General features: G+C 44.2%; 1 protein-coding gene across 1 annotated transcript; it reads right to left on the bottom strand.

Moving 5' to 3' along the window:
• Window positions 1–1,217: 1,217 nt before the first annotated feature.
• On the bottom strand, window positions 1,218–12,670 carry CAPZA1 (capping actin protein of muscle Z-line subunit alpha 1). Its single transcript, XM_074850526.1, has 10 exons — window positions 12,505–12,670; window positions 7,674–7,737; window positions 7,373–7,424; window positions 6,462–6,525; window positions 5,004–5,210; window positions 4,513–4,592; window positions 4,024–4,102; window positions 3,464–3,535; window positions 2,803–2,865; window positions 1,218–2,235 (listed from the first exon to the last, which is right to left on the bottom strand). Exons 1-10 carry the CDS (start codon window positions 12,541–12,543, stop codon window positions 2,095–2,097), a joined length of 861 nt encoding a protein of 286 aa, XP_074706627.1. The 5' UTR covers window positions 12,544–12,670; the 3' UTR covers window positions 1,218–2,094.
• Between the last annotated feature and the right edge of the window lie 66 nt (window positions 12,671–12,736).

Genomic DNA, 12,736 nt, shown 5'->3' with positions numbered 1-12,736 from the left:
AACAAAGAGATAGAGCCGGTCTTAAGGCCGGAACAAGTGAACTACTTACAGTGTAACTAACCCGGAGCGGGACAGGACTAGCCTTGAGGCAGATAAAAGCCCGGTTGTGTGCCCAGCCTTATCTGGACCCGCGTCGGCTTCACGTTCTTGGGATTGCTGCGGCGCCTGTCGGGATGGACCAGGGCCACGCACCTTGGGCCCTCACCCACGTAACCTTTCATCTCCTCCTGGCACCCGTGCAGGGAGGAAACCCTTGTCCAAACACCGGCTGGCAGAGCCCTGTCCTTGAGCAGCTCCGGATCCTCCAGACCTGCTTTGTGCAGCACCAGCCGAGGAGAGGAGAGGAGGGGTACAAGGAGAAAATGGGTGCGAGGAGAGGAAGGGTACGAGGAGAGGAGGGGTGCAAGGAGAGGAGGGGTACAAGAGGTGGGTGCGGCCCAGCAGGGCTCAGGTGACAAGCGGAGGAACCTCGCCCACCGCTTTCCCCGGGGTGAGGTGCTTCATCAGAGCTGTGCGACTGGTTTTCTGTTCATCTGGGAGCCCTCAGGCCTCCAGTTCCCTGCTCCGGGTGCCAGGGTGGGGGCGTCACCAGGGGGTTTGCACGCAACACCCCCCCACCCCGTCCTGCAGATCTGCCGCCATTGGGCACCAAGAGAAGCGAGACCACGCAAGAACAGACACAAATGGCTTTAAAACAAAGAGCGGTGTATTTCTGCCAGACTATGCGGTACAGAGGAGGCCTGCAGGACCAAGGGTCAGTCTCAACAGCAGATACAAATACATTTTATTTAGACAAAACTTCTCACAAAGGATAGACGCACGCATTTTGTGGTATTACTGTGCAAAACATGAAGTGTAATGCACACCAGTCCCATCCCTACCTGCCCACCCCCTTCCTCTCTGTTTTTAAAAATAGGAAGACACCAGCCAGTTTAAAAACCAGAACCTGCAGGAAGGCCAGAGGTAACCAGGTGCAAACAAAGCCCAGGGAGTTCCCCAAAGGGGCTTCATTCCGCAGTGAATCCACGTTCTGAGTTCTGAGAAAAGCACACGTGTGCCCCCTCAACCTCCCCCCACGAGAGGTGGGGAACGGAACTGCCATTTCTGATTTTACAGAAAAAAAGAGTAACACAGGGTAAGCATTTAGAGAGCAATGAAGAGATTAATTTCAAAACCCCCTTAAGTATGACAAGAAACTGGCCACAACTGAGACAAAATGGAAAGGTTTTCTCTCTCACTTTGGTGCAAGTTTATTTATTTTGTACACTATCCATCCATACACCTGTGATACAAATTCTATGAACCTGCCACAAAGCATTAAAGCACAACATACCTATTATTCTGTAGACATTTGCATTTTTAATCACCAGACAGCCTACATGGAGCAGCAGTAATTCAACCCCGGAACTTGTAGATCTGTAAAAACGCAGATGTCTGATAACCGTACATACAGGAGGGAGGGGAGAGCAAAAATGTTCACTTTTAGGGAACATGGCTCAAATCTTCAGATTTAAAAAAAAAAAAAAATGACGTCCCTGGAAGAGCTGGCTGCGTGGGGGTTTCTGTAAAGGATCCTGTAAACTCATTTGGTACAGTAAAATCTGAGCCTGCAGGTTTTTGCTCTGTGGTCAGCAGTAAGGGTTCAGGACTCGCTGTCTTTTGCGCGACTCTATCTCGCAGCAGAGCGCCTGGAGCTGTTGGCAGGTCGGACAGACTTGCTGGGTACCTGGAGAGCTGTACGCGGGCGGGGGAACGCTCTGCACCCTCCGCTGGGTTGGTAATAGGGCTTTTCCAGCTAGGAAGTTTTCCAACCAGTACAACTGGTGAGTGAGAACAGCTACGCGTCTGAGCCATGAATGTGGCTTAATTCAACTGACCTATCAGTAAATGCAGTCACGACAGGAAGTTTATGTGGCAGGAAACACAAAACACAAAGACAACACTATTTGTTCCACAGTTCTCTCTGAGGCTAGAAAACCTGTTAACTTTGAAAGCCCTAGAAAAATGCTGCACTGGTTTAGAAACCATCTACTTGGCATAGGACCACATTTGTTTTTTGCACACAAACATTTCATAAACCTCCGCATTTCCGCATTAAGCGTTCTGCATTTCTTTGCCAATCTTGTAGCTGAGGATTTTGTTCCAGTCGATCTTGGTGCGGGTGACGGGCAGCTGCCGGCGTAAGGCTTTGAAAGTGGTGTCTGACATAGTCTGGTAGTTCTCGCTGATCGCGGTCTGCAACGGCAAGTAGGTTCAGTTACGACAGGAGTAAGGTACTCCAGAACGCCCCAAACCCTTCCTACGAGGCGAAGGCACACTATTAACTGAATTAAAATGCAGGCACCAGCGTGTGTGAAGTGCAAGGGTTTCTGTTCAAGTGCCCTGTGAACGTGGCAGTGTCTCCTCAGGTGCTTCATCGCCTTTTCTGCACCGAGTCTCCTCGCACACAGGCTGGGACAACGTAAAAAGCTGTCACGCTGTCACACAAGTTTCCTCTTCAGTATTTTTAACTGTTGCAGAGGAAAACATTTAGACTCACTCACTGCCCTTCCATGCTTGTTCCAGGCACCATTTGTAACCCTTTAAAATAACTATACAGCAAACTTGATTATTAATTACACACAGCTTGATGACTATGTTCTTTATTTAAACAACTGCTACTGCCCTCTTCTACGTAATTCTTACAGTCAATACCACATTCAGCCAGAAACAGAATTGGAGGTCAATTTTCCATGTTTCCATTAACAGAAAATGGAGACTGATATGATTCCATCATGTGTATTTAGCCACCACTGATCTTACCTGATACTCGTTTTCTGCATTTTCTATTATCTTAATAAATTCCTTAGCTGTCTGGACATCACTCTACAAAGGGAAAAATACATTTTTATATGTTTTAGAGCAACTTACAAAAGCTACTTAACAGATTTCTTCTCAAACGATAGGCTGAGCTAGATGAAGTGGGTAACACCAGCAGCTCCGCCCCGTGTCTGCAGCCAGGTTCCTTTGGAGACAGGGGCACATGCTGGCTGCAGCTCGTGCTCCAAACTGAACCCGGACTGCACCCTAGTGCGCAGCAGGGAAGCAAACCTTCGTGGTACAATCAGGGATTTTGTGACTGCTGCTCCATCTACTGTAGTACCGGACTTTGTACCTTCCCTTGTACACTGCTCTTACTGTTCGTTCCCTTGTGTATAGATGGAAAAGCACATTCTGCCCTCTTTAACTGGAACTCGACAGACAAGTGTTCCAGTACAGACTATGCTTTCTAGCACACTCTAACTTCAAGCAGTTGAGAATCTGGGTTTCCCACGTAACTCTAAACACTACGACAACACTGACTAGTCACCCTAAAATTACATTAAAATCAAGAGAATGCAGTCATAGCAGTGTATGCTTCACGAGATGTTTAAGAAATAGAACAGTTGCTTTATCTTAAAAAAAAATCTTTTAGCATACTTACTGAAACCTGTACAGAGTCCTGGATATCTTTATGACTAACCAGTTGAACGTTGCCATCTTCATAGTAATGAACCTGAACAAAGAGACAAAATGCAGGTTATCATTAACACTCATTTCATAATCCCTAGAGCCCCCAAATGCTACCAGAATGGCACAACAGCACTGCTGTGCCAGTCTTCTCTGCTTACGTGGAGACTAAAAGCAGGATGGATTTTCTAAAAGGTTTCATTCTTTGTCAAGACTGTTCAAGATTATGTTAACGCCTAGAGTTGAAATAAGAGCAATTATAAAAGAATTCATGGTATAGGTTTTAGCCCTATAAAGTGAAGCAGACTTGGAGGCACAGTGGGTAATGCTACATAATAAACCACAGGCCAGATTGTAGATGATGTCCAAACCACCAGATTTAAGAATTAATTCCTCAAATTGTATAGTTTAATAGCATCCGGACTTGAGAAGGACATCTCGGCTGTACCTCAGCATCTCATTCTGAGTCGAATGCATTTGTGTAAGAGAAGCACAATGCAGCTTCTCCTGTTATTGCCAGAAAAAGTAACTCACCTGGATTTTGAGCACTGCAGCCACTTGAGCCGTTGGCGGTGTGATGGTAAACTTCCACTCTGATCTCCAACGACCATTCCTACAGACAAACAAAGCATGAAAACTATTTCCAAAAAGCTCTAAGAAGACCCAAACTAACAAGAGCTCTCTCTGTCTTATGCCCAATACTACAGTGCCTTGCACTGAATTGCGCAGGTGAACAGAGCGCAGCTCCAGTTCGGCCGAGCCCAGCGTGCTCGTGCTCTGACCACGTACGGGGGTCCCTGTCCCGTCCCGCTAAGGCCCTTCACTCTGGGCAGGTGACAGCCACACCGACGGCTTTAGGAAGCGCCGTGGGGGCTGCGAGGTGAACCCACTGCAGGCTGAGAAGCAGAACTTCTCAGGAAGCCCAAGCCTACCCGCCCTTCAGACTGTGTCAGAAGACATAGAGGATGGGTTGGTTTGAGGAGTAGTCAAGGAAGAAAATACACTATGTTGAAATAGTCTTACCAGAAGTTTTTGGGCTGGAACTGGTGGCTCTCAATACAGGCAATAATTGTCTGCTGCCCATCTATAGATTTACCATAAACCTGTATTTAGAAAAAGAGTTAAAAAGGCCCAAGAGCTGAGGAAAGCCATTCTTAATTTCTGTTCTTGGCAGCACTGTGGAGGCGTGCTATTGTGGCATCTCACTGGGAACCTGTCCCACTAATGACACTGTCCAACACCTCCACTCATGCAGGTGCATTAACGCCTCCTTTTTATTAACTGCAGGCGTTACGGTGCTTGGCAGTCATGGCTATGAAAAATAAGGTCTGGTACATCTTTACCACTGCGTGCACACCAAGGTATTTGCACCCTCTTTGGAACTTGTTATTCCAAAGTTAGCAAAAGCACTAGTGAGGATGGAGAATTCAAACAGCACTGCCCAGCACGAAGTCCACAAGGTCCTGCCTGCCACAGAGCAATGAACTTGCAGTGAAAGAAGACAGATACTCAACAGTACAGAAGCCGTTGGGGTAATGATCTTTCACATAAGCTCTCAGCGCGCTGTCACAGGCATCTCTCCATTGTTTTAAAGCTGATTCCGTGTCCTCCGGCTGGGGGTCACTTGCTTCTTTCCTTAAATGATCAAACTTAAAAGAAAGTTTGTTTCTTGGGTCTAAAAATCTGCCATTGCCCAGATCACCATGTTCTGTGATTAAGACCTGTAAAAAAAACGGAAATTAAGATATGCTTATGCTGGTGTAAATGTGCTGGTTTGTGGTTTTCCCTGACTATCTGAATAGATATCGATGTTTCAACCGCTTCTTTTACTGAGCTATAATATCACATACAGAAACGGGGACTTTCAGTAATAATTTCAACTAATAGTAGTTGTAGTGAGGCTGTAGGTAAACTTTCTGCTCTTCACAGTAATATTGCACCTAGTCTTCTGTCCCAGAAATGGCTGGATTATAATAACAATGTATATATTTAGCTTAAAGTTGGACATCCTCACAATAGAAACAGCTAGTTTTGCTTTTAAAGTTATTTTCGCTGTTTTCCTTCCCCATTTCTAAGGGAAACAAAGAATTTTACTCTGGAATTTACTATTGTCACGTTCCGTGTTGCAATAGCTCTCCTTCTGGTCAAGAAGGGTATATAGATGTGGCTACTTCTAACATACACACACTGAAGCACACACAAAGCAGCGCTGTACCTTCCCTCTCCTTTGTCTTAGTCACCATAATTCTCTGGCTGCTCAAACACTGACTTTTTTTTTATTTGCAGGTTGTACTGTAACTTTTGCTTGTCAAAGCTATGTCTATGGACAGCTTTCTTAAAAATATCTGCCTGCCACGGACATATCTGGGACACCAGAAAAGCTAGGTCAGTACTCGGCTCAGAGAACAGAACAGCTGGGCAGGCCAGCTTTCTATCTTCTGGAGGACTTGCTGCTTGTTCTCAAAAAAAAGAAAGAAAAAAAATTGTTTTGCTGGCATAGACTGGCTAGTATTAGCTTGGTATCGTCAAAGACACCATATGTTTTTTAGGGTAGCTGAGAATGGATTAAAAATGGAGAAAATGAAAAAGAAAATACTATTAAGAATCTGCTACCGGTTGTTGGTAGGAACCGTACGCAGGTAGCAACACAAGGATTTGTGAGTGAGCTTTTAAATAAACAGTAATCTTTAATCATTCACACTGTAAGTAGAATTCCAGCGACTTCAGCATGGAGCTTTACTCAAGGAGCAATGAATTAGTTATTAGGCAGTATCAGACCATTTCTGAGAACATTTCACCCATGCTGCTTCTATGAGAGCAAAAGTTTGGTAATATAATAATGTGTGGGGGAAGGAGGAGAGCTGATAACCTGTGAGTGGAATGAAACTAGTCAACATCTTGATGAAGCAACATTTTTATTGTCTTTGCACAGTGTAGTAACATAAACCTCAAGTATAAAAGTTTTCTCTTACCTGATCATCATACCCTTCTATCTTCACTGGAGTGAACTGGTCCATGTTATACTGTGCAAATGCACTGTTAAGAATGAAAAGAACATGAACTTTATTGTACATGCACATTTATTTGGACTCAAAAACAAGTACATGGTGTGATTTATATTACAGAAAATTTCAACTTAATTTGGCAAATAATACACACAAGCACTCTTAAAGGATTTTTCAACGCCTTTTATTGATGATAGCTATAAAATCCCCGGTCTAAAGCCAGGTTTATTTAATGACCAGGGAAGCACAGAGTTCAAAAGTAGAACAGTAGGCAGCCTGGGGGAATATGAGCAAGCCAGGGCAAAACAGGAACACCCCAGCTACAATTAGACAGCAGCAAAGTAAACAAACGAGTAGACTAATATTTACAACAATTTTCTTATGTAAAGACCTGCTGACTGACATGCCACCTAGCTTTAAGTAAAATCTTAGCAGCAAAAATCTTGTGTGCATAACCTTTAAGCACCTTCTGATGAGACTGGGCAAGTAAACAAGATATTTTAAAAGCTTTTTTTTTTTTTTTGAGGGCAGTTCTTTTTCTAAACTTCAGCTAAGGATTACTCAGTATTTCAGGCTTCACTTGCTTTACAAATCATGCTCCAACAAGATCAGACATTCCTGCTGCTGCAGAGTTAAACTTTTTGGCAGAGTGCCTTCCTGTCAGTTTTATATGGCCTCTACAGCACAAATTCCAATTTAGGGCTTTAAAAAAGAATCATCCATGCCTTTTATTATTTATTTTGTTGGGGGGGTAAGGAACTACAGAAGATTGCTCTCAATACAACAACTGGCTCTCTTTGTTACAGAATGGTGGGCGTGAGGAAACACATGCATCTCTGGGAATTTGACTTGTGTTTGAAATACTGGTTGGTACTTACTGTGCTGCTCCTTCCCTGAGAAGATTGTCATTGTTAAGCAATAACCGGACATCTGGAGAAGAGAGAGTTCGGGTAGGTTATTGGATTTTTTGATCAAACGTTTCTCTTTATGCATCTCATTTTCAACTGTACAAATGCAAACATCAAAAGAATTAAAGCCTATGTAGTCACAGAATGACAGCACACTTTTCCCTCACCACTCCTTCGCCTTAAAAGCAGTATATTGTGACACAGACTGAGACTCTTATAATAGATGAAACTTGAAGAAAGCACCACCCATCATTTTTCCTTATTCACTTACCATTGAATACTTCATTGAATTCTCCAGGGGGTGCATGAGTGATGAATTTTGCAGCTATACGCACCTACAACGAAGCAGAAAAGTAATTAAACTAAAGACAAAAGACAATTTCCTGAGTTCATACGTACTGCAACCTACGCTGAAGCCATCCACCAACAAAGCCAACTCTGCGAGTGTTAGGAAGTGCCACATTTAGGCGGAAATCCAGGCATGCATTGTCAAAGCAGAAACAGTTTCATAAGGTAAAATTTGTTTCAGTGTAACCGAGCAGAATAATCCCAAACAGACTCAGGAAGAAGCGCAAACTTCACAAGGGCACCTGTAAAAATGTGAACTGTTCAACCTCCACTTCTCTAAAGAACAGGAATGCTGGCTAGCCACTCTTTTTGGTGACATTCCTCAACAATGTTTTTTCCTGATCGTTGCCAGTAATCAGAAACCTAAATACAGGTATAGAAAGAGTAAGAAATGACTGCAGCAAGTGACATGGTAACTAGATGGAAACCTACAGCACAACCCCACAGCTAAGGAGTGTCTGACATCTCCTGCGGGACGCCCTGTGATGCAACTTGTTTGCGGCTGACGGCTGGCTGAGGGAGATGCCACTGCCCACAGCAAACGGCGCGTGAAGGATGAGAGGCGGATCCCTCTAGAAGTGGAGCAGTAAATCAATTACATCAACTGCCACGGGACTGCCTCCAGAGTTAATTATGCCTCACGGACTTTGAAAAGCCACTGATGTGCTCAGAGTGCAGAAGGTGCTATGGACATACAAAGGAAAAAGCTGGGAACTGACACAAGTGGGGAGGTGAGGTAAAGTGCCAAAATGAACCAGAGAAGTCAGACAGAGCCTCCAAATGAAACCATCCAAATTTCAGCAGGTGCTCTTTGGGGGTTTTTTGGTGGGTTTTGTGTTTGTTTTATTTTCCCCTTGATCCTCTAATGCTGCCCTGGTCACTTCTAACCCTGAGCAGCAGACACACCACCTGTGCCATTCTGTGGCACATTACTCCTCTGATCTGGAAGTAGTATTTTACTGGAAACTGTACTGTAGCCCAGCCATGAACTGTCAGAGCAGTGGAAGAATTCAGGCACGTGAACTGTGGGTGACACAATAACTACCTGAAAAGGCCCACTGTAAGGAAAATACCTGAATGTCTGCAAACTTTGCAGCTGGGAAAGAAAAACCCATTCTCTTCTTAAAAGTAGTAAAACCGCACTGTGTGCTGAAATCCAATATACATATCTCGCATTGTTAGGATTCAGGCGGTCTAGGTATTGATTCAGTAGAAACTAGTAAGGGTTTATGGTTTTCATAATCAAATCTTTTATGGTTTTCATAGGACCAAAGGGAATAGAATCATTTTGGAAGACTCGAAACAGGAAATGTCACAAAATTAAACCTCTCCCCTAGAGTAATAAAAACGTCACATTTCTTCCAATAAGCACAGCTAACAAAGCTGTGCAATAAGCCTTTCTTGCTCAACTAGACATGTATTGAAGATGAGTGCAGAACGGTGCTCATTACAACTCTGATTACTTCTTCTACTTTCATTTTGAGTAGTAAAACAAAGGAGTGTGTATATACCCAACTACTTCAGCTGAATTATTGCCAGAGCTGTAAATAACTTGCTTCTCTCAACAGTCTTCCCTGGTTTAATTAGAAATTGTTGTCTGTGTTGTTTGTCACATGACTTAAAGCAAGCCATGAAGGGAAATAAAAGACCCTTCTATACAAAGGCTATACTGCCTTGTTTCAACAGGATCAAGTAACAACTCTGCCTTAACTGGATTGAGCTTCAGATAAAAAGAGACTGTCTTCCAAATTAGCATTTGCTTCAAAAAATATATATACATTCTTTATGCCATAAGTAATTATGCAATACAAATGAAAACCTAAAAAGTCAGTAACTTGTGTGATACAATACAGAATGTCACACCATTTTCTCCTAATTTTCTGCTTTTAGCTAATACTGGTAAGTATACAGCAATCCTAAAAATGTAGCTCTTACTGTCTGAAAAATTTCACTATTTAAAGAACTGTAATTAGGACACATTGCTGCCATAATCTTGTCAGATTTCACTGTCAGAAATCTGGATGGTGATGAAGATAACGTAGCAGTAATTAGGAGGGACACTGCTGCTTGATGTCCTCTGTGGACTTTGCGAGAGCCAGCCCTAAATGGCTGAAAGACTTCTGAAATGACACCATGTGCTTTCCTAAGAAAGCCCTAAGCACGAGTCCAGGCGTATCACCCTGCTAAAGCGCTTACAAATACACACCACTTCACGCTGCTCAGTGGGAGGACTGCACCAGAATACATCCTGCAAATTAACTCCCCAGATGAACAGATTTCCTTTGATAAGGTGCTTCAACATATGGAAAAATAAGGCCTCTAAAAAGCCATAAAATGTAGCATCTTATAAATTTATGCAACAACGTTGTGGTTGCAGAATTGTACATGGAACCCTCATAAGAGGGACCACTGTTTTAACAGGTTGACTTTTAGATCAATGGAGTCTCATAAACAGATCCTTGCAAAAAAACTAAATATGACAGGAGAGATTTTTAGTCTTCCACAGATTCTTCCACTTGGAAGGAAAAATAAAATCAGCACAGAAACGACTCTGCATTTCAATCAAACATTGTCACAAAACCAGCCACAAACAAAGCAAACGCTGCAAGTGAAAAGTGTTCACTTCTATGAAGCATCCCTGGCCCTGCCTCCCTTCTGCAGCAATAAACTACAGAGCATTTAAGTCAAACTATTAAAATGGGGAGTGGAGCACAGCAAACAGGCTGTGGAGCAATTAATTCTAATGTCAAGCATTTCAACTGCTGTTGGTTTTCAGAGTTGTTTTGTTTCAAAGTGGTGTCAGCAGATTGGCAGGATGTTCATTTGCAGAAGCATGAAAATAAGACTTTCTGCAAACTGACCTACTTCCTGGCCATCGTTGCCATTTCAGGTAGCTCTGCAACATGCTCGCAAAATGAACTTCCTGCTTCTAAAATGGGGAAAGTGTCTGAGAGGGAAGCTGCTCAACCATTAGTTTAAGCTGGCGAAATGGCAGCAGAATGAACTTAGACAACAGGGTACACCGCAGTAGACTTTAAACTAAAATGAATCCCTTCGCTTACCTAAAATATGCCCATAGTGAATAAAGAGGTGAGGCTGAGGGGGGAGATGGAACGAATTAATTTTGTTGCTCTACTGATTTGTTTCTTTGATTTTAAAGCATTGATAAACTCAGACTTAAAAAAGGAAACATATGTAAAAGTTCTAGATCTAGCTGAATGGCTATAAAATGGATACTATAGTAAATCTTTGCTGCACGTTACTTTTTCAGATCCTCGCTTAAGATTATCCTTGTCTACCTGTGCTAGGCATGGAGCTACTTTAAACTGAATCTAGGTTGCCTGAGCCAGGACATCAAGTAGAATGTAGGCTCCGATTTCAAGCGAAAGCCCATCTACTCCAACAAATAAATACCTGGGCACACGTAGTTCTGAAGAGCCTTGTCTTAAAGGACAAGCCTTCCCCACAAGTGGTGTGAAAGAACTCCAGATTTCAGGTGAATGCAGTGGGAGGAGGAAAAAGAACACCTAGTGACTCCAGGTTCTTGCAACACTGACTCACTCCCAGACTAAACAGCTAGCCTAGATGTAAGCCTACGAACAGGGACCCCAGTTCTACTTCCAGCTCTTCAAGGACTTGCTAGATTGCCAAGGGCAATTTATTTCACCTCCTTTGCTCTCAACCCTGTACCATCATAACCCCACAGATGATACAGCTTCAGTTTGCTTTAATTTTCACATCAAATTCAATTTTAGCAGTTCAAATGAAATTCAGCCAAATGACATTTCAGGTAAAATATTTTATACACCACTGGATAGACTTCAGTTATGTGCTATAGACCATATGAATTCTGTTCTGGAACACTCATTTCAAACAATGCTCATGTCAGCTAAAATATTAATTAAAGGATGAAATACGCCCTTAAAGCTCTATCTGCTTGTTTCACAGTGAATGTCAATGTCCCGAAACTGAAATTGTCAGTTTAAGGGAAAAGTGAAACCAGGCTCCAGACTCATGGGATCCTTAATGCCCCCTTCAGAACGTTAAGAAACAAACCAAAAACCTAAATTTAATATTTTTATGACATAAGGAAGAGTAACGGTGGATTTTTTAACTACCGTTTGTAGGTAACTAGTATTGCCTAGCAGAAAAGGCGACCTTTTCATTTGTTAAATGAAACTCAAGTGCCGCTTGTAAGACTGTAATTTTCCCACATTCCTACGCATGAGGTACAATCTGTTCACTTCTCCCTTTCCTAAAATAAATATTGCTCTATTTGCTTCTGCTTAGTCCCTTCCATCCAGTGTAACTTGTAGGATCTACATTAAAATTACTGTCAGCAGCTAGGGCAAGCAGAAAACGTGAAGACACGCTCTGGAGGAGTTTTGGAAGTGAAGAGGTTGCACAGCACCTTCTAAAGACGCCGCTAACTTTGCTGACCTGGGAAAGGAAAGCCGAAGAGCAGAAAAATATATTTTCATGCACAAAGACGCGCCGAGGCACCCCAGCTGCACCCAAGCAATAAGGAAATCGAAATGCAAAGCGTTGCGCTGATAAGTAACCGCTGATCCGGCCTCTCCCCCAGGCAGCGGCGGCCCGGCCGGTCTCGGGGGCCCGCCTGCCCCGAGGCGGCGGGAGGCCGGGCCACAGATGGGCCCGCCAGCACCGGGCTAACCTCTCCGCCACCCCCCGCCCGCGGGTGCTGCAGGGGCAGGGGCGCCGGCCCACCGTAGAGGGGCGGCCCCCATCCCTACCTTCTCCTCATCCGACACCCGGTCCTCGAAGTCGGCCATTTTGGCAGCTCTGGGCCCGGCCCGGCCCCGCGCGGAGCATGCTGGGAGCGGCGGACTGGGCGCCGCCGCCGGGCTGGGCCGGAAGCGCCTCCAGCGCCATATTGGCTACGGGCAGAGGCCGCGCGGCGGCCATCGCAGGAGCGGGCGGGCCGGGCCGCGCTGGCGGAGCCTCCGCGGCGGGGGACGGCGCGGG

Source organism: Strix aluco, chromosome 25, assembly GCF_031877795.1.
Source record: "Strix aluco isolate bStrAlu1 chromosome 25, bStrAlu1.hap1, whole genome shotgun sequence".
Lineage (NCBI taxonomy): Eukaryota > Metazoa > Chordata > Aves > Strigiformes > Strigidae > Strix > Strix aluco.
The sequence above is the reverse complement of the archived record's forward strand: the minus strand, read 5'-3'. Positions and strand labels throughout refer to the sequence as shown.

What these genes read in the sequence shown, in the direction of transcription:
- CAPZA1 (XM_074850526.1), bottom strand. Translation starts at nt 12,543, where the DNA reads ATGGCCGACTTCGAGGACCGGGTGTCGGATGAGGAGAAG. An exon ending in CTGCAGTGCTCAAAATCCAG is followed by an intron (nt 3,536 to 4,023) that starts GTGAGTTACTTT and finishes CTCTTTGTTCAG; the next exon opens with GTTCATTACTATGAAGATGG. An exon ending in AGGACTCTGTACAGGTTTCA is followed by an intron (nt 2,866 to 3,463) that starts GTAAGTATGCTA and finishes TTCCCTTTGTAG; the next exon opens with AGTGATGTCCAGACAGCTAA.